Below are 20,233 nucleotides of genomic sequence, written 5' to 3' on the forward strand. Positions count from 1 at the left end.
TGAAAACATATTAAAAGTGATAGATTGAGATGAGAAGAATGCAGATTGAGTGGATCCTATAGGAGAAAACAAATGATTAATTTTAAAATCCAATTAAACCTACAATGACTATCAGACATATTAAAAAAGAAAGGGCATTTAGAAAATGTTCTGGCTACACTGACTCAGTGCCCTCATTCAATTAGGAGGCCTGTAATTTATCACCTTCTACTTAATTGGACTTTTAGTAGTTTTCTGTGGTAATGAGTTTTGTATTTCCTTAAAAAAAAGCAGCAGTTGTTAGTTATTAAGAGATTTAAAGGTGATGTATCATGCTTTCTTAAAGAGGTTAGGATAGGTCTTTATAAACCATGTTCATTACATTTTTGGCACAAAATAATCCTTGGATAAGTTTTTGGGTTTATTTTGTTCCCCACCAGGGGGTCCTTTTTGTGGGCTCTAGTGCCCCTTTTATCATAGTAGGCTGACAGGAAAGGGGGAAGGAGAGGGGGGAAGACATGCGGCAAATGTCGTCGGGTCCGGGAATCGAACCCGCGACGGCCGCGTCGAGGACTGAAGGCCTCCAAGCGTGGGGCGCGCTACCCTCTACGCCACAGGAGCACGCTCCATCCTTGGATAAGATGATTTTAGTGTGATCAGTTCAGCCTATTTGGAGCTCCTGTCACGTTAAATCTAAATAAGATGCTGTTGGTCATTCCTCTTAACTCAACCTTTATACTCACATGTGAAAATGGGCTCAAACAGATCCATAACTATACAACCGTACATCTTTGAAAAGCAAAAGTAGAGCCTCCTGCACAACCAAAAACAATGTACCAAGAGGTTTCTGAATAGTAACTCAACTGGGGTTGCTAGGTAACGACACGCTGCCCATTGATTGTAACTTAGCAATTGGGAAGTTTTTGAAACAGCTTGTTTTCCAGGCGCCAAAATATAGTAGCTTATTGCCATAAAACAGTAGGTTGTTTTTAGAAGGAGTAGAAACCCAAATGGGAATTGGACAAAAAAAAATTTATTTTGCCTAACAGGTCCTCTCTAAGAGCATCTTATTCTAATAAAGCAAATAAATCCTCTGAGGAAAAAAAAGTATGTACTGTGGGTATCTGCTGCTTACAAGATTTTACTTTTTTTTTTTCCATACTCAAATTTTGAGAAGCAAATGTTGAGGACGGATACATGGACCAGGTGATAGATGGATTCATGAAAGGCTGGGAGAATAGATGGACAAACTGGTGGACAAATGAAAGGATGGAGGGATGCTAGATGGATAGAGGAAAGATTGGAAGAGGTATGGATAGAGGTACGGGCAAGAATGAATGACAGATTGAGAGGAGGAGGAATGGATCAGTTTCAGGTTGATGACGGCAGAGGGAATAAATTCTGGAAATCAAATTTCTATTCTCTTAACATACTCATCCAACTCTGGAAAACAAATCATATTGCATGCTTTTCATAATTATATAAGGAATGCGCACATAGTGACACCAAGATGACACATGATCATATAGTAAGACTATAGAAGATTACAATTAACAACTGATCATCCCCATCCAGTGGTCTCCAGTCTGCGGCACTAACATTGTGGTAGTGGAACCACTGACTCCTGTATTCATAAAGGAAGAGTTGCCCCAGCTGGCATGAAGAAGCGACAAATCATAAGCAGAAGACGTGTTCGCTCTGTCCTCCTCCTCTGCTCATTCACCTGTTATTATTACAGTTGAACTCATTTAATGTTAATTCAGCCATTAGAGCCAGCCAGTTTCCACGTGCAGCCAAGGCTGGGAGGACACATGTGCTGGCATGGGAGAAGAAATCTCAGATTCACTCCATGAGTCAGGGTCTAAACATCATTTCCATCCTGGGCAGCTGGCACAGAAAGTCCTAAAAATGATGAATTAACAGACTGCCACGTTTAAGGCTTTAGATCTGTTAGTATCATGAGCCTGTCTATGTTTGAATCTGACTGAATCTGCATCAGTAACAGAATATCTCTGTTACTGACGCTCCATGACAGAGAAAACTGAGTAGAGGATGCAAATCTCTGAGGTCAAACCAGCCAATTCAAATGTTAACTTATTATTATTATTAGTTAAAAAATACAATAAAAAATGTGCTGCAGGTTCTTCTTTCTTCTTTAAATCATATCTAAGCCTGATGCAATAAACAATTATTTGTATGATAAATTAAAACAAGCTGAATTTCCATTCTAATGATTTAATATTTTTCAAGGGCAATACTTTTTACAGAGACTTCATAATCCATTTTATTTGTGGGTTCAGTTGTGTTTTTTTATTTCCATTTTAATTATTGTTTTTATGTTCATTCTGTATATTTAAGATATCTTCTCATCGCACCCTTACTGAATTTATTTTATTTACTCCTTTACTGCTAAATGTTCTTGAGGCCGATTCAACGACCTGTACCTGTTTTTCATAGTTTGTCATTTTCTTTTAACTGCGTAACTTTTTGTGTTGTATTTGTTGCTGCTCCTTGGCCAGGGCTTCATTCAAAATGGTTTTTAATCTCAATGGATTTTCAACCCTTTATTGGTTTAAAATGAACAAAAAGGGGAATAAAATTACCATAAACCTAACCATAGAGTATATATACATAGACACATAAAAGAATGTAAAGGTCCTCGATAATATGATCGATAAATGAACCCCCGCTCTCTATTATACACCATGAAGGATGTATAATGGAGAATATATGATTACTTCTTCTTCAAAAAACCCCCCCCCAAAAAAACAAGGTTAATTCAACTTTAGGAAATTATAAAACAAAGAAAAGCTCAATGGAGGAGTAAATAAATTGAGCTTCACATTAGTTTTCTTATCTGCTTATATAATGAGGTGTAGGTGTGACTGATACAGAACATTCCCCTGGATTAAGTTAAGATTGATCTGACATAATTATGTCTAAATGGCAAACACTGCAATACTGTAGCCTGGATGATTACGCTGTTGATGCTTCACTCTTATCTGTTGCAACAACATTCATACAGTATGTGTTTCTTACAAGGGCGGGGTGCTGAACAAAAGTAGTCATGGAAAATAAATACCTGAAATACATGTCAATGATGTTGCTAAGTACCAAACCTATGGGATGACAGAATCAAAGAATGTTGTAGGGTGAGAGAACTGAGTTTCCATCCATTACATTAAATTCAGCTTGTAAATTTAGATGCAGTTTAATACAACTATTCTGGGTGCACTGATAAGTAGGCTCTAATTTCTTTCATTTTGGGGGATCGACTGATACTTACATGTGAAACCGATCAAATGCAATGATCTTATCTACCTCTGCACAGGTCTAAAAATCAGCCATTCTCTTCTTCTGCTCTGCCTAAGGAAGATTTGACTGACAGACCCACCAGGCCACCAGGTCACGTCTGCAGTTAACAGTCACCCCACTGTAGCACTGTTTCTTGCTATCATTAGCAACATTTTAGCCCCCCAAAAATACATATATATATATAAGAATTGGTATTAGCAGGTCAGGTTTCTTAAATACTGGTAGGTGCACCCCTAGTCACAATATAAACACATTTTCAGTGTATGTTACAAATTATTTTACCTTTGGTGATGCTGAGTGTGTTGTCCCCACTTGCAACAAAGTCATAAAGTGCAACGAAGAGGTTGGGGTCACTCTCAGTCGCCCCCAGCAGGTTTTCCTTAGAGCTCCATCGCACTGCCTCGGTCAGAACTTCTGGGAGAAAGGAGAAATTAAGGGTTAGCAAGTGGCACAAATCAATGGCTCAAAAAATGTAAAAAAAAAAATATATATATATATATAAATTAATTAAAAAAATAAACATCTGGTGCTTGAAAATGTAGAAAAATTTCAGAGAAACTTAACACAGTAAGTTTCTCTAATCCAGAGCTGTGGTATTAAATCTGATGACCTTAGAAATGAAAACACTCTCCTTCTGATTGACTACCTTTCTGTCCTGCATCAGTCCTCTGACTAAACCCTGTGTGAAGCTGCAGCCCGGTCAGAGCTGCCCATTCATCTTCAAAGCTGCTGTTTGCCTGAAGGCACCTCAAAAGCATCACTTTACCCAATGTGCTCTACAAAGAGCTCTGTTATCACTGACTACACACAAAAAGACTGAGGTAGGAGTGTTTTCCATCTGTGTGTATATAAGAGAAGAAGAAAGAAAAGGGAGGAGCAAGAACGCTAAATGGGTGCCAAAACGCACACACCCACCCGATGATTAGCTGGTACAGCAGCTGCTGGAGTTCCTGCGTGTCTGAACAGCTGCTCAATGACTCGAAGAGGACTGCATTTGAGGAAAGTGAACAATCACTAAAAGAGCAAATTACTTGAGGCAAAACTAAATAGTGGTGTATATAGAAATACTGGTTTAATTTTCTCAAAAATAGATGTCTCAAACACATCCACATAATCCCTTCAACAGAACACAACCTCATTTGTCAAAAAGTGCTTTTTGTTTTTACCAAATAACTAAAAGAAACATAGAACACCGTTAAAACTCTCAGAACCTTGCTGAACAAGTTTTAAAGACTTCCAAAGTCCCAGTCCAACAACAATTATACCAATAACAGAACAAGGTTCAACCCTGAAACCGGCTGATTCATTACAGATTCCTGCTAGACGATTAGTCAAACTCTAATCCATAATCTTCAAACCTGATAATCTTGCTACTATTTGTTTTCAAGCTGATCAACACTGATCAGCTGATCTGCCTTTACGTCAATGGAGACCTCACAAAACCAAGTTTATTTTGAAACAGGCAGATAAAAAGACCACAGCAAAATCTCAATAAGAAATAAAAATCTGTAGGTAATTTTGCCCAACCATTGAGATCAAAGATCTGCTAGGCTGATGTAACAACACCCACTTTTAGACTTATAGTTGGTCATTTTTAACACATCACTGTGTTGAAATTAGGTCATAGAAAGAACAGGGATGAAATTCCTAATATAGCATTTAAAATGTAAATTTCAAATAATTTTATCTTTGTCTAATAACCCAGTGCTACTCCTGGTATATGGTATAGTGGTCATCTTGGTTCCTAATAAACACTTGGTATTTTAATCTTATATATTCATATATTATCATCCAAAACAGGCTGTCACAAAATTGTGATCAGTGCTTAGCCATTTTTAAAATACAATAACTGCACATTTTCTTTCATTGACATGTTCAGCACTAAGTGAACTCAGCTGTTTTTTAAGAAAAGCATCATAAATAAACAGATGAGAAGTTAATACAGTGAACAAACCAAATTCCGTAAACATAGCACATTTTATCACAATTTTTTCTGAAGTTTCCATTTTCCGCAACTCTTACTCATGTCAACATTTTCAAAGTTGTGATCTACTCTATAAAAACTACTAAAACTTTGCTTTTCCAACACATTCACATATAAAGTTATTGATGAATGATGGCTCATTTCTATATTGTTTTTGGACAGTATGATTGAATGCCAGTGTTGGGTGTTAAGAGCCACATTGAACTCCGGAGCTGAAGACAGACATGGTTTAGGCTAAACATGTTTGAACATACTCTGATTTTTTGGTGTAATTTTGCCAACATGCATCTAGTACCACAGATAACAGATGATACTGAATACTCACATTCATACTTTTCTACAAAAAAACTATTTATGGAGCTAAAGGGAAAGGAGAGAAATTAAACTTGAGTGTATATAGCAGCATAGAGCTGAAATTAAGAGAGTTTACCATGTATAGATATGAAATGGTTACCAAAGTAACCAAGATTTAGAAAAGTTATGGTCTCAGAACAGCTAAAGGATTACCACATAACATCCTTATGGTATAGTCATTTCAAAAGAGATCCTATAGAAAGTGATAAAGTTTTACCATATCGTTGTTCCTCCCCCAGATGTTGCTGCTCCCTGTTACTCAGCTGGCTGAAAGGCTGCCTGCTACATGTTCTCTTAGAGTGAGGATGTCATACTGACCGTACCTTGTTACATAAAGAAAACATGATCTCCCATCTTTGGCAGATCAACACGTATTAAATTAAGTTTCTTCTTGTCAATGTCACCACAGCATTTGCCCACCTTTGTTCTGAAGAAGCATACACTGCATTGCTGCAGTGGCCGTGACCTGGCTCAGCCATAATTCCCAGTACATCATCTGTTGCGTTGTGATCAGCTACTAATCCATGTAATAAAAAAATAAAAAGTCTTCTTAAAAAATTACAGGCGGGAGCCACTCCTCTAGATCATCTTGTTCATGGCGAAGCACAACAAAATTATTTCCAGACGTCCTTGAATCAGGACGTCTAAACATCCGACACTACAGAAGTGATTATCGGCCTCCTCTCCAGCTTTAATGTGCCCTGGGAGCAGTGAGACTTCTAAGGTCCACGTGGAGTGCACAACCATGACTTATGGTATCTGAAGTCTAATACGCTCAGAAAGGCAGAAAGTGGCAGAGGGGGGTGCTGAACCAAGTGTGGTTGAGGGGAGTATGTGTGCACAGAGGTTGGGGTGGGGGGTGCAGACTTGGGAAAACTAAGCTTGGTGTGATTAGCGTGTGCACATGTAAGAGTGTATAAGGGCTGAAATGGTGCTGTGGCCAACAGCAGATGGCTAGTGCCGGTCCTCTGGGGGGGGAGAGGTACCACTGACCCACGCTTTGTTCTCTCAGTGTGTGTTGCACACGCCTGCAACTGCTGCAGCCATGCCAAGCCAACTGTCAGAGCTGCTCCCGTTACACACTACATATCGCAACACTCTTCTCAGGAATGTTTTAATGATATACTGATATTGTGCCAGTCATAGCTGTCAAAGGCCTCAATCTGAAGTATCTAAATTCCAGTCGTCACAGAAAGAAAAAAGGTCTAACCAATAGCTCTGTCACAGATTATTTAGCAACATTTAAATTACTGTTTCATTTTAAATTTGAATAATATTAAAACAGGTTAGCAGCAAGATGCCATTCACCTACTCCTAACTGGTATCTAATGTGCTGAAACATTTGATTGAGGGCGCAGTTGGCCTGCGTGAGGTTTGTCGTGTGTCGGCCCGGGTGCTTCGGTGTGTGTGTGTGTGTGTTGTGGAGAAACCACGGTATTGTGTCGGGCAAAGCAGAGAGGGTGCTCGGGAGTCTGAGAGGAATGCCAGGCCCGCTCACGCAGGACAGCTGCGACAGAGGTGACCCTGCTCCCAAAGCACACATAGCATGCAGAGACGCATACCTGCATCGCATTGGCACAAATCAGCGCTGACACCGGTTTCCCTGGCCGTCCCTGCAGCTGTTTGCTGGTGCCTCCGAGTGCCAATAAAACTGTCACTCCACCAAGCAGCAGCCACGGGGAAAAGAATTAGAACACCGACACGCTAATCAAAAACAATACTGATTGTATGTGAAGTGCACAGAGTAGAGAGGTAAGGTTGTATTTTTAGCTGCTTAAGAAGAAAACACGGCAGCAAAGACATCCAGAAATAACTCTCCACATAGTGATTGTGGCGCTGAGATAATTGGTCGGCCGCCAGCAGGAAGCATGAACAAAAACCCTGAGACAATGTTGCGGATGAGACCCACGTACACAAGACGTTCCATAAGCTTATATGGACAGGTCTTATCGTATCCAAGCACTTACTCATACACAGACAATGTAGAAGAGAAATATAGGTGGGTCAGACACGAATGAGACTGAGGACGATCAGGGAGGTGCACTGGAGAGTCAGAGGGGTTTTAGAGAATAAAAGACAAAGCTTTTGGTGTTTTAGTTCTTGTTCTGTCATGATAATATGACATAATAATTATCTGATAGAACAGAGAAGGTTCTCCAAAAATCCCTGAGAGGACTAATGTAATTTGCAAGACTGATAAAATGTGTGAACTGAGTTATTTTAAGCCAAATTCTTGCATTGTTTCTTTATTTTCATATGAAATTATAAAAAATACTTTTTAATTACAGAAATACTTGGAGAAACATAGTTTTTAGAGCTTTGAAAAAGCAGAAATTATTTGAGCTGAATTATATTTTTTATTGAACTATTGAAATGTACCACTTGATTACAGGAAAATAACTGTAAAACCTAAACAACAATACAAACTGAACTTGATATATAAAATAAACTTTTCTTAATTTGGTTCATAACAGAACCCTGAAGTACTTTATATTGCTGGGTTTCATTTATAGAACAAAACAACAGACTAAGATATTACAACAAAACAGTTAAACTTGTATTCCAATGGATTCCAGACAAATATTACAAGAAAAATATTCTAAATCATGTTGTGGTTTGAGTGACTGGTACAGATTTTCTTCTCAGTGTCATTTCAGTGGTCGTTACAACAACTCTTATTTTCAGCCCTGATTTCAGGTCTTGATGTTTCTCAAAGTGCACTTTACTTTTTAAAGCTTAGAGACATGGAAAAAAAGTTTTGAATATGCCAAAAAATGTGTGGCAAGAAACAGTCCAACAGCAGTTCAAAGCTAAAATGGTGCCAGTAAAACAAATTGTTAGGGTAGGTTAATACTGGGTGATGAAAATTTCTAGTTTCCTTTTTGTACAACTTGCTGTTTCTGGTTTTGTCTCTTTGTGTGACACATAAACTGATGGACAAGCTCAAAACTTGTGTTGTATTATTCTTATATGTCAAACCATGTGTCCTTAATGTTTATCTGTTATTTGATTTTTGCTAAACTCAAAAAATGCAGATATTATTGTGACCTTTGTAGAGCTAAAAAGGTTATATGAATTTAATAACCAAGAGAAGAAAACCAGTTACCAGTAACTGATCAGTACACAACATGAACAAAGTGATTTAACACATTGTCAAAACAATTGATTCAGAAGGACACAAAACCCTCTGCAAATGTTAAATGGAGCAACCAAATTAAACAAGCACAAAATGAAAAACTATTTGGTTTCAACTACCTTGCCACAGTCCCTATGAGATTACAATTTGCATTTTGGGAAGCGGATAAACAAAGAGCGACTGAGAGGAAGTCAGTTGAGCATCAGACAAAGGACAATAGTCTCCATAAAGCTACTTCACAAATAAAGACCTACTTCATGGTTATAATTTGAAAACTTACATAACATTCTGAAACTGACAAATCTTAGGAATACAGACAGGGAAAATACTTTTTAGAGATCTGCATGAACATCACATCCAAACTTGTATGCACATGTCCTCTGCATTTCTCAATGACTTTCTTAGAGCAGACTCACAACTCCCTCATTGATGTTGCAAACATGTCTGGAAAAAAAAAAGTATAGCTGCACATGACCACACAGGCCCTTTGGATGGCCATCATGTCGGCTGTCTACAAGTCAATACACAAATAAAGCCAGAGAGGAGAGACATATCAGCCGTGACCTACGGGGCAGAGCAAACCTCCAGGAGTGGATCAGAACAGGAGCCGGCTCTCGCTGGGCTGCCCCTCTCTGGGCCTGTTATGGTTTAGTAATGGGCTTTAAGTGCTTCCCCTCTGTGTGTGCTGGAAACAAAGCTAAGTGCTTCTTTATATGACAGCAGAGTGTATGACTAGCATATGATGACTTCCAGGGAAAAGAAAACCTCACCCACTCAGCTTATACACACAAATTACCGGTATATCTACATATAATGTAAAGCTTAATATGTTTATCAAACCAAAATGAACTCCTCCAAGATCTCACAAAAGTTAGTTTAAAATAAACATGGCTGCAGTAATGGAATATTTTAGTTATCAAGTAGCCCCAGGAACAATTTCTCAATTATTTGGAGAAGCATCCAATAGCAGATATCAGAGGTTTTTCTTAAGGTCCAGTTTTCAAACCCACAAACAGAACAAATTAGAACATAGTACAACAGCATTAATGCGCATATCTCTGCATCATCTACAGTCAATTCACTATTTTTTATTTATAATACAAAAGTCTTACTAGGACACAAGAGCCAACAGCCATCTTGGTCTTAAATTGATCCAGAGAGGTGATAAGAGGATGCCTGGAGCAATAAGAGCTTTTGTTTATTCACAGAAGGTGCCAAAGTCAAATGACGGTGCACCTTCAAACTCAAATGACTCTGACAACTAAACTGTCAGAGTCTGACAGTTTAGTTGATAATTCAAAACTTCTTCCATTTGTCATTTAAAAAATATTTCTTAAAATTTCTAAAAATATTTCTATGCCAGCTCACAACTGGATCTATTGATCAAAGTTTTTCCTTTCCAGTGTCGCATACGTTTGCTCAGGAAAAGAAATTGCCACAAAGTTAGTAAGCTGATGTAATTCATTTGGCTTCCTTAGAAAGGTTTTTACCAACTTGCATTATGATCTAAATTCGACTACATTATGTTACAAATGACTGAACTGGAATCGGTGCAGTTGCAGTTTAATATGTTTATGTGACCGTATTGGACAGATTTACTCACGTATTTTTAGACATGAACTGGATTCAATCGTCTTGCAAGTATCTTTAAATATCTGTGATGTGTTAGCATTTTACAAACAAACTCAACCGCACCGACACAATTTTCTATTTTCTATTCAATAAATAGAACCTAGTTTACTCTCTCAGACTGTGGATAATCTGTGTAAAGACATAAAGCCACTATTTCATCTGTGTTTTGCAATTTGACAGATAATTATTTTAAATCTTTTTGTTAACACCTCATTCCAGTTCAAACATTCTGAATCAGGGCCCTGCATTTGTTTTGACCTTTCGTAATAAGCAATATACCTATGAATGCAATGTCAGATCATCTCTTAACTGTATTGATGGGAAGTTGAGAGGATTGGAAAGCTAAGTCAATTCCAAAACGAGCTGCAGGTTGTAAATAAAGCAACCTGGGTTTCCTCATCACCTCAGTAGAACAACAGGCTGATCAAATCCATGGCAAACTACATTGATGTGGTAATTAATGCAAAAAAAGTCCAACCAAGTACCGAGTGTGGATCTTCAGGAACATACTTTTCACTGGACCAACATTCTGCATTAAAAATTTATTTTTTTTATTCTCTTATTTCATTTTTAATCCTCTAAGAAAATGAATTATGGCTTTTCATTCGCTATAAGGACAAAATCACTCTGCATGTAATGAATCTACATAAGATACAAGTTTTACTTATGCTCCAGGTTAATGCTATGCTCTGTCCTACTTACTTGAGAAAAGCTCAAATGTATGGAAATCCTCATCTTCTTCCAGGCCTGTGAATTACATGATGCATTGCCTCAAGACAAGACAGTCCTAAAAAGATGTTTGTAATTGAGCCCTGTGAGGGATTTTTTTCAGGCCTCGAATACAAATAAGGTATTTGCAGCAAACAGTTTCTCCTAACAATCATACCTGTTAAGTCTACCATTTTTTCCAGGAAACTACCGTATTTTATCTTCCTCTCCAGCTATCCTTCCATATTAGCATTTTCCCGTAAATAACCCGTACTGTGCCCCCCCCCACCAAATACCCTCTGTTACATTAATTACCCCCTTCACCCTCCAACCCCCGCTCTTACGTCAGGTATGTATAATTGTACTTTCAACTTTAACGTGTAATGTCAGATCGTCTTCATTCCCGAAAATCTGAAAGATCCTGACAACATGGCGAGCCCTCCTCTCTTTCTAGAGAAACATCTGTGCGTGGGGTGTTTACGGTGCCATGTCCCCACAGGTAGAGAGGAGTGTTCACCACAACAGATTTAATTCAAAGGCTGAGCAGGAATTTTCCGCACCTTAAACTTTGCAGTGAAGCTTTTCTAAGCCATCAATCTGCATGTAACGTCATAAAAAAATTGGAGTCAAAGCCAAAGTCTTTCCCTTTAAATAAGCACACAGTTAAGACACCTCAAGCTACAAAGTAAAAGAGTACTTTCCATGAACATCACTTGCTTAGGTGATTAAATAAATTATCACATTTACATGGAGTGAAAGCTGAAAAGATTCACGTATGAAGTTTTAGTTGACTCCAACTGCCTTTTCTTTGAGCCTTAACCTGCTGATTCGAGTTATGATCATTTCAGATTTTTCTGTTAAGGAGTCTAAAACACAAAAAGGAGGGTGGGGTGGGGTGAGGGGAAAGGCAGCATGTTCTTCCTTCCTAGTCTAAAACATTGATCCTGCATGTGGATTCTGCCAAGCACCGTCCTAGTTTCAAATCACCAAACTAGAATCAAGCTAGTTCAGATAGGAGCACTGACCTTTTCGGAACAATTTCTTTGTGAACCTGCAAAACTACCATTATTCTACCTTGATCAAGCTCAAATTTTCATAAGATAACTTCACTTTAGTGATTCACACAGATTTCTGGCGTTCTTTGAGGCTTGACTGACCAATCCAATTTTAAGAGATTATATTTCCTTGCACTATAAAACATCAAAAATGTGCTTCAGGTTTTTTGAGGTAGTTTTATTTGAGCCCAAAAGAAATATAAGGTCATGCCTATTCATGCAACAAAGCGCAAGTCCAACAGATTTTTAAACTCAAAAATGTGCATAATGTTTTCTGTAGAAAATGGAAAGGTGGGAATTCTTACTTCGATGCAAGGATGGGTCTTTTTATATCTCCAGTACTTTTCAAAATTAATGATGTAAAAAAAAAGATTACAGCCTTTTCTATCAGAATAATCACAAGCATCTCACTGAACATTTGAGCGCAGTAACACTACACAGTGACAGGATTAAAGGGTTTCTAACTGATCAGCTTGTTGGATGATTATTAGAAGCCGGACTTGCTATTTAATCCTCAACAAAAGCTGCACTATTTTACATGTTCCTTAAAAAAAAAAAAAAAGACTGTAAAGAGTTAAAGTACATGCAAATGTGTCTGTGTGATTTTGTGGATGTATGCGACGGTTAAGTGTGTGCAAGAGTGCATTTCCAGCCAACTCTTCAGCCTGCAACCCACAAGATAAGCAGCAGTGATAATGCCAGCAGTAGAGTACTCATCCTGGAAGCAAACCAGTGCTTAACAGGCTTGGCACCAAGAGCGTCTCTTTCTCTCTCTCTCTCTCTCCCTGGATCTAACTCCTGCCCTGAAACACTACCACAGTGTAAGAGTGAAAACTGGAGGCCACTACAAATAATTTGGCTAGACTCTCTAGCGAAGTTTAAAACCCTTGAGTGTTTTCAGGCTGACAGATGGAGGCATTGCTATACCATCTGCACAGCCAATCATTAAGTGTTTTGATTAATCCCAACTCTTTAATGATAAAAAAAAAAAGCTATAGAGATGAAGCCAACAAACCAACACTAGGATCTGCAGCTCTGGGAACTACCGATTAGAGTCGATTGATAGCAGATGCAAAGGCTTAAGGCTGTAACTGGGGCTGAGATGCTGCAGGATGCATTCAGTAAAACATTACAGCATTTAAAAGAGGTAAACTTTAAACTAACTGTGTATCCATTATTTAGTTCAAATTAGCTGAAAATCAGCTAAACTCTGATTTATAGCATTTTTAGCATGAGGTCTTTGGAGTATTTTTGGTAACACTTTATTTGACAGGGTGTGCATAAGACTGCACCTCTCATGCACATGAAGACGTCTTTTTGAATGTCATGAAGGGATCCCATGACATTATTTGCGTAAATAATGACACTTTTAATGCAAAGGTTTTTAAAAGTTACAATTTAAAAACCACTAAAATCACACAGCCCTGCTGAAAATGTCTTGATAGGTTGCCAGAGAAACTTTGAGTGAGCAGATGTTTTTCTTTGTCTTTCTCTGTAAGAAACGTCAAATAAAATTTTTTCCTCTGTGATTTAGTGATTGTGTTTAGTGACAGCTTAAACAACCAATAGCTGGCGCAGTCCGATTTCACATCAGCCAATGCTAAAAACAATCACTAGAGGCATATTTAACAGTTTTTTAAAGATTTTTAACACTTTTTATATACATTTATGAACTTATTTTGAACTTTATTACTTTTTAAATCTTATCGTAGAGTAAGACATGACATCTATTTATTTATACTTTTTAATCTCATTGTAGAAGAAGATAATAAATCAATACCTATTCACTTTTGCTTGTGTTATTAACACTGGTTTACACTATGTAGGGAGAAACAACACTTTATGCTTCTGCTAGTGGATATTATCCGATTTCATCAGCTGGACTCACCTGTTTTGCCATAATTTCTAATCACTCCTAACCAGAGGAGGGTGGGTGGCATTACTTAATGATAAATAGGTGTCCTTTTATCCACACCGTAACAGTCTAAAAAAATATCAATTAAAAAATTGACAATAAAGTCCATTACAATCTACACAGGAGCCAGTGAAGTGTTTGAAATTTCCCTTCCCTAATTCTACACTGCTGGCTATACGTATCCTAATAGTTGGGGCTTCAGGCCATAGAATCAACAGAAAAGTGGATTTGCCACTAATCTAATTTCACCCACGATGCAAATCAGCTTAGGTTGTTAAAACCCAGATCCAGGAACCTCTCTTCTCCTCTGGACAGACTTAACAGTGTAGTGCTCAGTAGTAAGAGCCTAAAAATGAAAATCCACTCCGCTGCCCTAAATTCTATGATCTGTTTAAATCATAATCACTCGTGGTTATTTTTCAAGCAAAAAAAAGAAAAAAGAAAAAAAAGAAAAGGAAAACCCACCCTCTACCATACAAGTGTTTTATTTTATGCCATTATTGCAACTACCAAACCCATCCAGAGAGAGTACCAAAATACACATCCAGATTCTTTTAAAATCTAATCAAGTGTGGCAAATAAGGAAAAGCAACGACTTAGGGAGCAAGTATGAAAGATTTGTTAATGAGATTAATGATTTTAGGAAAAGTTATACTGCTTTTAATAGCAAAGGTCTCCCCACACTTCAGTGACAACATCAGATGAAGTCACTGAAATCTGTGAAATCCTGACGATGCAAAAAGGAGTGAAACCATCAATACGTCGCGGCCAGTGAGCCACCAATAACGATCGACCCAATTCACCAAGAGGGTGCTGTCTGACTGGCTCCATTTGATTCACCACAGAGGCGGTCTGCTCTTCGTCTGTCCTTGTTTAGCTCAGTGGTTTTGAACTGACCTGTCTGTCTTTACAGGTAAATACAATGAGAAGACAGAGAGGCTGAGTTAAAGATGAGCTGAGTAAAAACCGATGCAAACTCAAGCAGGAAACAAGGTCATGCTTTCTAGCTAGGAATGCTAGAAAGCATGAGCTTGTTTTTAGTTCTCACACAAAGGTTACTCAGGTTAGAGTTTGAGCAGCAAAATTAGTTTAGAGTAGGGTCGGCTGCTAATTTATGTAAAAAACACAAAATCAAGTAGCTCTTGAAAATCGTGTGCACCGACATGTTTGGCAATTATAGTGCAAGAGTTGCACGTTCAGGGTTTGTAATAATTTAATACTCTCAACCTGTTGGAGAGTGTAGCTGTATTATCAGCCAACACCACATACAGATAAGTCAGGAGCAGGGTAATGACAGGTCATGAAGACTCTTATTTTGAAGTGAAAAGGGAAGTCGTTATGAAAGCACTGAAGAAGCATTCACCCATTTTAAAACAGCTTGGGCGGCTGCATTTTGAGAATGTGATAGAAGAAAATTATAGCAGTGACAGATAGGATAAACAGTTTGTAAGCAGGCCAAAGGGTTAACTGTTAGTAGTAAGCAGAGTTTAATTTAGTACATTTCAAAGCTTTCCATCAGTGTAGTATTTTTACACTACATTAACACCTTTTTTACCTGGCAATACCCCTGTACTGTCTGCCAGGCTTATTTATTTAAATGCATGTTGGGCAAGAACAGTCAACCATTGTCTTGCGCTCATCACATAAATACATCTGGTTATTTTGGATGTATGAACTTGTGATTGTGACTGACATGACAAACTAATAGTAAAAACTCACCTATATAAACACATATAAAATATGCATTATTTACTATAGCCCAAAGTGAAACTGCTGTCACTTGCAAAGATGGATAGGATACTGCTTAATCACAGCTATGCCAATAGACTATCAGAATATAACATTAGCTTGATATGCATCGGAGGCTTCAGTGTACAGTAGTAAGCTTCCCCACTTAAAGAGCCTTTGTTCTATTATTGTGTGCTTTGAAGAGTTGCAGTCTCTCTGCAGAGGAGCTGTGTGACAGCACCCTGGTAGCTAAAAAAAAGGCTATTCTCGCCTCAACATTGGAGAAAACAGAACAGTGCAGACAGCGAGCCATGCTCCACTCAGAGAGGGCTTGTCTGGCTGTCTGAGAGGACTGTGACTTCTGAGAGCCAAGAACTAAAAATGCTTTCCATTCCCAAAGGTTGCACTTTCTGTTTGTCCTAACTGGCTGGGCCATCAGTGGAAACTAGACAAATTATGCCAAATGTTTTTTTTGTTTTTTTTCTGGGGTCTTTTTACATATCTTACATGAAGCTACCATAATTCATTTAAAGAAACGTGTCACTCAAAAAGGGGCTGAATCCTTAAAATGTGCAAACAAATGTATTGGCAGGATGTTAAGAGAAAGATTGTACATATTGTATGAAATGATGATCAACACAAATCATGCAGGAGGTACTTTGTCATCTTCACTTAAAAGCCTAGAACAAACAGTAAAAAAAAAACAAAGCAGAACGCAGAGTGAAAAGAGCAAGCTGTTTCACCGTTTTTCTAGAGTTCAAAGGGAAAATCATGTAGATTAGACATGCAGAAATGAACTAGCCAGAGACCAGAATCACAGTTTTCCACCTGATCAGCTCTATGGTACATCACCTACAAAAAATATTTTCCCACAACTTATTTTATGCGTGTAAACTCAAAACACCAATAATTTTTAATCCACAAGTGCAACAACCATCAGCATAGAGTCCAATGGACAGTTTTAAAGATTAAAATAAACCAGATAAAAGTTACAGACACATCTTAATACATAAACAGGACCAATCTTGTAACGCATTTTCACTAAGATTCAAAACTACGACCTCAACCAAAAACCTGGAACAATTTTTTTCTCTTTAATATGCTGTAATCACTAAGTAAAAGAAAATCAGAAGGTTAAACCTAAATGAAAACTGGAACTCTGTATCAACCAGGAAAGGGCTGATCAGTGCATCTGTAGATAAGATCTGCAGATATCACTGCCAATGCACAAAAACAGCTTTCAGGCAGAACTATGGCAGAAAAACTGTGGTTTTGAGTCAGATGACTGGACCTACCTTTGCTCAAACCAGTTTAAGAATGTGCTCTTCTGTGTCAAAGACACATTACATAATATTTGGAAAGCTTTAGTCTTTGATTTGACAAAATCTGGCTATATTGATCTACTTGGATTAAACTTGGCATCAGTTCTACCAAGTAACTAAGCACTATCAAGTAGCCCTTTGAAAAGCACTGTCTATTGTAATACAAGCCTGAGGTATGTGGATCATATTGTGTGTTAAATGGAGTGGAATTGCGTGTCAACCTCCGGAAGCAATAATCAGTGTTTCCCAACCAGATTTCTGAAGAACTGTAGGGGCGAACACCCTACAGCAGAAAGTACTGAACCGCTATAGCTGTTTTCACAAGCTTTGAGGATCATTAGACCACATGCCTTATTATGTTATCCTGGAACAAACCGCTTAAGGTCCACACTTACAAAAAAAAGAGATAAAAGCAGAAGTAAATAGAGGATGTATTTAAAGCTAAGGTTGTAACCTAAAGCTAGTTCCGCTAAGGCGTCGTTGACAAATAGCATGGAAATGCTAGCAGTGATTTAACAGCAGCAAAGAAATATGTGGATAAAAATAAAATAAACAACAACCACACCTTTACAGATATGGCTCTCTCTTTACCTGAATGCTGCGTGAATATATTTATCCCTGGGTCGGGCGCGTTGGTCACGGTTGTCCTGACCGGCGGTATCATGGTGCTGCAGCCGGGTTCCCGGGGTCTCCTCCCGGCGACGCTCCCCCGGCTCCCCTTCCCCTGGTGTGGCTGGGACGCGTGGGGATGTGGCGGCTGGAGTCCGGTCGATGTAACCTCACCGACGCGGCCAACCTGCTGTCCCATCCCGGTACTTTTGCGTGAGGACGTTTGGGACCAAGCAAGCAAACCTCCCCCCACCGTGTCCCTACGGTTCACATTCCCCCGAGCTGCAGCGGCCTAGCCCGAAACCTCTCTCCGGTGTTCTCCACGAACGTGAACTAGCCCGTGTTAGCTGGCTCGGCTAACGATAGCAGCTACCAGTGAAACCCACCCCGCCTGCCTCTAACAATAAAATCACAACCCTGGCGTGTGACAGCGATTTTCTCTATCCGGGTGGTCCAGATGAATTATGAGGAGTAACGAAAGCTCTCCGAAGAATTTAAGCAGTCAAAGTAGATCGAATCAGAGCCGTTTTCCCGTTGTCGAGCCGCTGCGCGCCCCCTCTGACGCCGCCATCTTTACCGCAGAATAGAAGGATGCGTTGCACAAGGCGGGGGGCTCGCCTCGGCCCCCTGTCAGCTCCAGCGCAAACACCGGTGTTCTGACTATCTGTGCTACCTCGTCAGATTTTTCTACCGTAGCACGGATAGATAGCCAAATCTGTCAGTATCAGACAGGGGAAACAGATTTTTATTAGAATTAAATTAAACACAGACATCTACAAATAAAGATCACCGCAAAATCTTTTTTGAGTATTAATCCGTTGTAGATTTTATCAAATGCAACGCAGCCACAATGTATCCACCGAACTGCGCAGGTCACCTGAAATGATAGGATATGCTCAATATGCACTAATACTACTCACATTACACAGCTTTAATGCCACATAGTATCGCTATGGGGGAATTTTTCTGCCATTATCCAAGAGCCCACATGCTCAGTCTGAGAGCAAGATTTAATGTATTTTGTTCTCAAAACTTTTAATACTGTTGCTTACAAATTTGCTTGCAAAATTTTTATTTTGAGAGCAGAACTTGCTCTCAGACTGAACATGTGTGCTCTTGGATAATGGCGTAAAAATTCCACCTTAGTTGTGCAGCATGCATTCAAAAAATCTGGATATGTGGAGGATGCCTCTCTCCCCCAAAAACTATCTACTGGTATCTAATTATATTCGACATCTGCACAGAACATGAGCCGTATTGGGGGGAAAAAAGTTGGTACAGAACTTTAGAGATGCGTCATCCTTCAGTTGGTATTAAAATCACAAAAGAACTCATTTAAAGTAATTGAATTTATAAATTTCCACTAGATTTAAACAACACAGGCTCATCCGTAGAGTTCATTCAATTTCTGATTTATTCAGTTAGGTTGCTCAAACAACTCAGGTACTGGAATGCAAATAATAAAGTAAAAAAATAAAGAAAACTGCAATTTCCTACCCCTTTCAAACACATAAGGTACACAATCATGAGAGATGAATCCAAACTTCTGCACAAAACTGTTTTATATAAATTTACACAACAAATTGCATTTAAAGAACACAAACTTATGTAAATTATTTAGTTTTTACATTTTGTTGTGTTGGGAACAATTCAGACATGTCTATAATGTTAATATCAAAAACTACTTGTAATCAAATCAAAGTTAAAAGTGGCATGAAGCCAAATCTGCTTTCAAAAGTAATTATATTGTAAACAGTAATTTTACTGCTTAGCAGCCTATGGTGGCATTATAAAAAAACCCACAAACATTTAAATTAGAACAGAAACTTAAAATATTTTAATCCATGCATGGTATAAAAATATTTTTCTGTTACTTGTTTATTACACATTAGTTTAAAGGGATCCAAATAATTCTGGGAATCTGTTCTTGATCAAATAAGCAGTTTAAGACTTTTACTAGAGTGCCACCTTGTGGTGATCCAGGTTTCTTTGTGAAAGTCTCAAGTTCTGCATTTGCTGGTTTCTGCTTTGAGTTGTGCAACTCAAGTCTCACAAGCATCCAAACCCACAATCGCTGCAGTAAAGCAGTTTATCAACGACCCCAGAAAAAACATACTCCAGCATCATGTAGGACGCTGGAGTATTTCTCTGATTTTAATTAGAGAAATGCAAATGGCATTTCTCTAATTAAAATCAGCTTTTGTATGATTTTCACTACAAAAAATTTATCTGAAACAGACCTGAAAATGCAAGCCTGTTCATGGTTTTTAAGTTGCAATATTGCATTATTGTTGTGACAGTTAAGCAGCCAGCTGCAATTCTGACAATCATTTCCCAAAGAAGTCATAAATCATTGTATACAGATTTAAATACTTATAACCAAGGCATATTAAAAATGTTAAACATGTTCTCTAGTCTGTTACTTCCAACCACTTACATAATTTAGGGGTTTATTCAGCAAAATATCAGTAGTAACAGGAACCTTCATGTCTTAAA

General features: G+C 38.4%; 1 protein-coding gene across 5 annotated transcripts in view; it reads right to left on the bottom strand.

Annotated features, from left to right (window-relative positions):
- The window catches only part of abl2 (c-abl oncogene 2, non-receptor tyrosine kinase), a 28,102-nt gene extending 9,584 nt beyond the window's left edge, over positions 1–18,518 (bottom strand). The window contains exons 1-2 of one of the 5 annotated variants that reach the window (XM_044128346.1): positions 17,720–18,518; positions 3,577–3,708 (exon numbers count right to left, since the gene is read on the bottom strand). In XM_044128346.1, the coding sequence (XP_043984281.1) occupies positions 3,577–3,708; positions 17,720–17,936 (349 nt within the window). In that variant the 5' untranslated portion in view covers positions 17,937–18,518. Of the gene's footprint in view, positions 1–3,576; positions 3,709–3,940; positions 4,116–17,719 lie in introns of those variants that run through there. The other 4 variants (XM_044128347.1, XM_044128348.1, XM_044128349.1 and 1 more) reach the window with 4 other exon arrangements.
- Between the last annotated feature and the right edge of the window lie 1,715 nt (positions 18,519–20,233).

Source organism: Gambusia affinis, linkage group LG10, assembly GCF_019740435.1.
Source record: "Gambusia affinis linkage group LG10, SWU_Gaff_1.0, whole genome shotgun sequence".
Lineage (NCBI taxonomy): Eukaryota > Metazoa > Chordata > Actinopteri > Cyprinodontiformes > Poeciliidae > Gambusia > Gambusia affinis.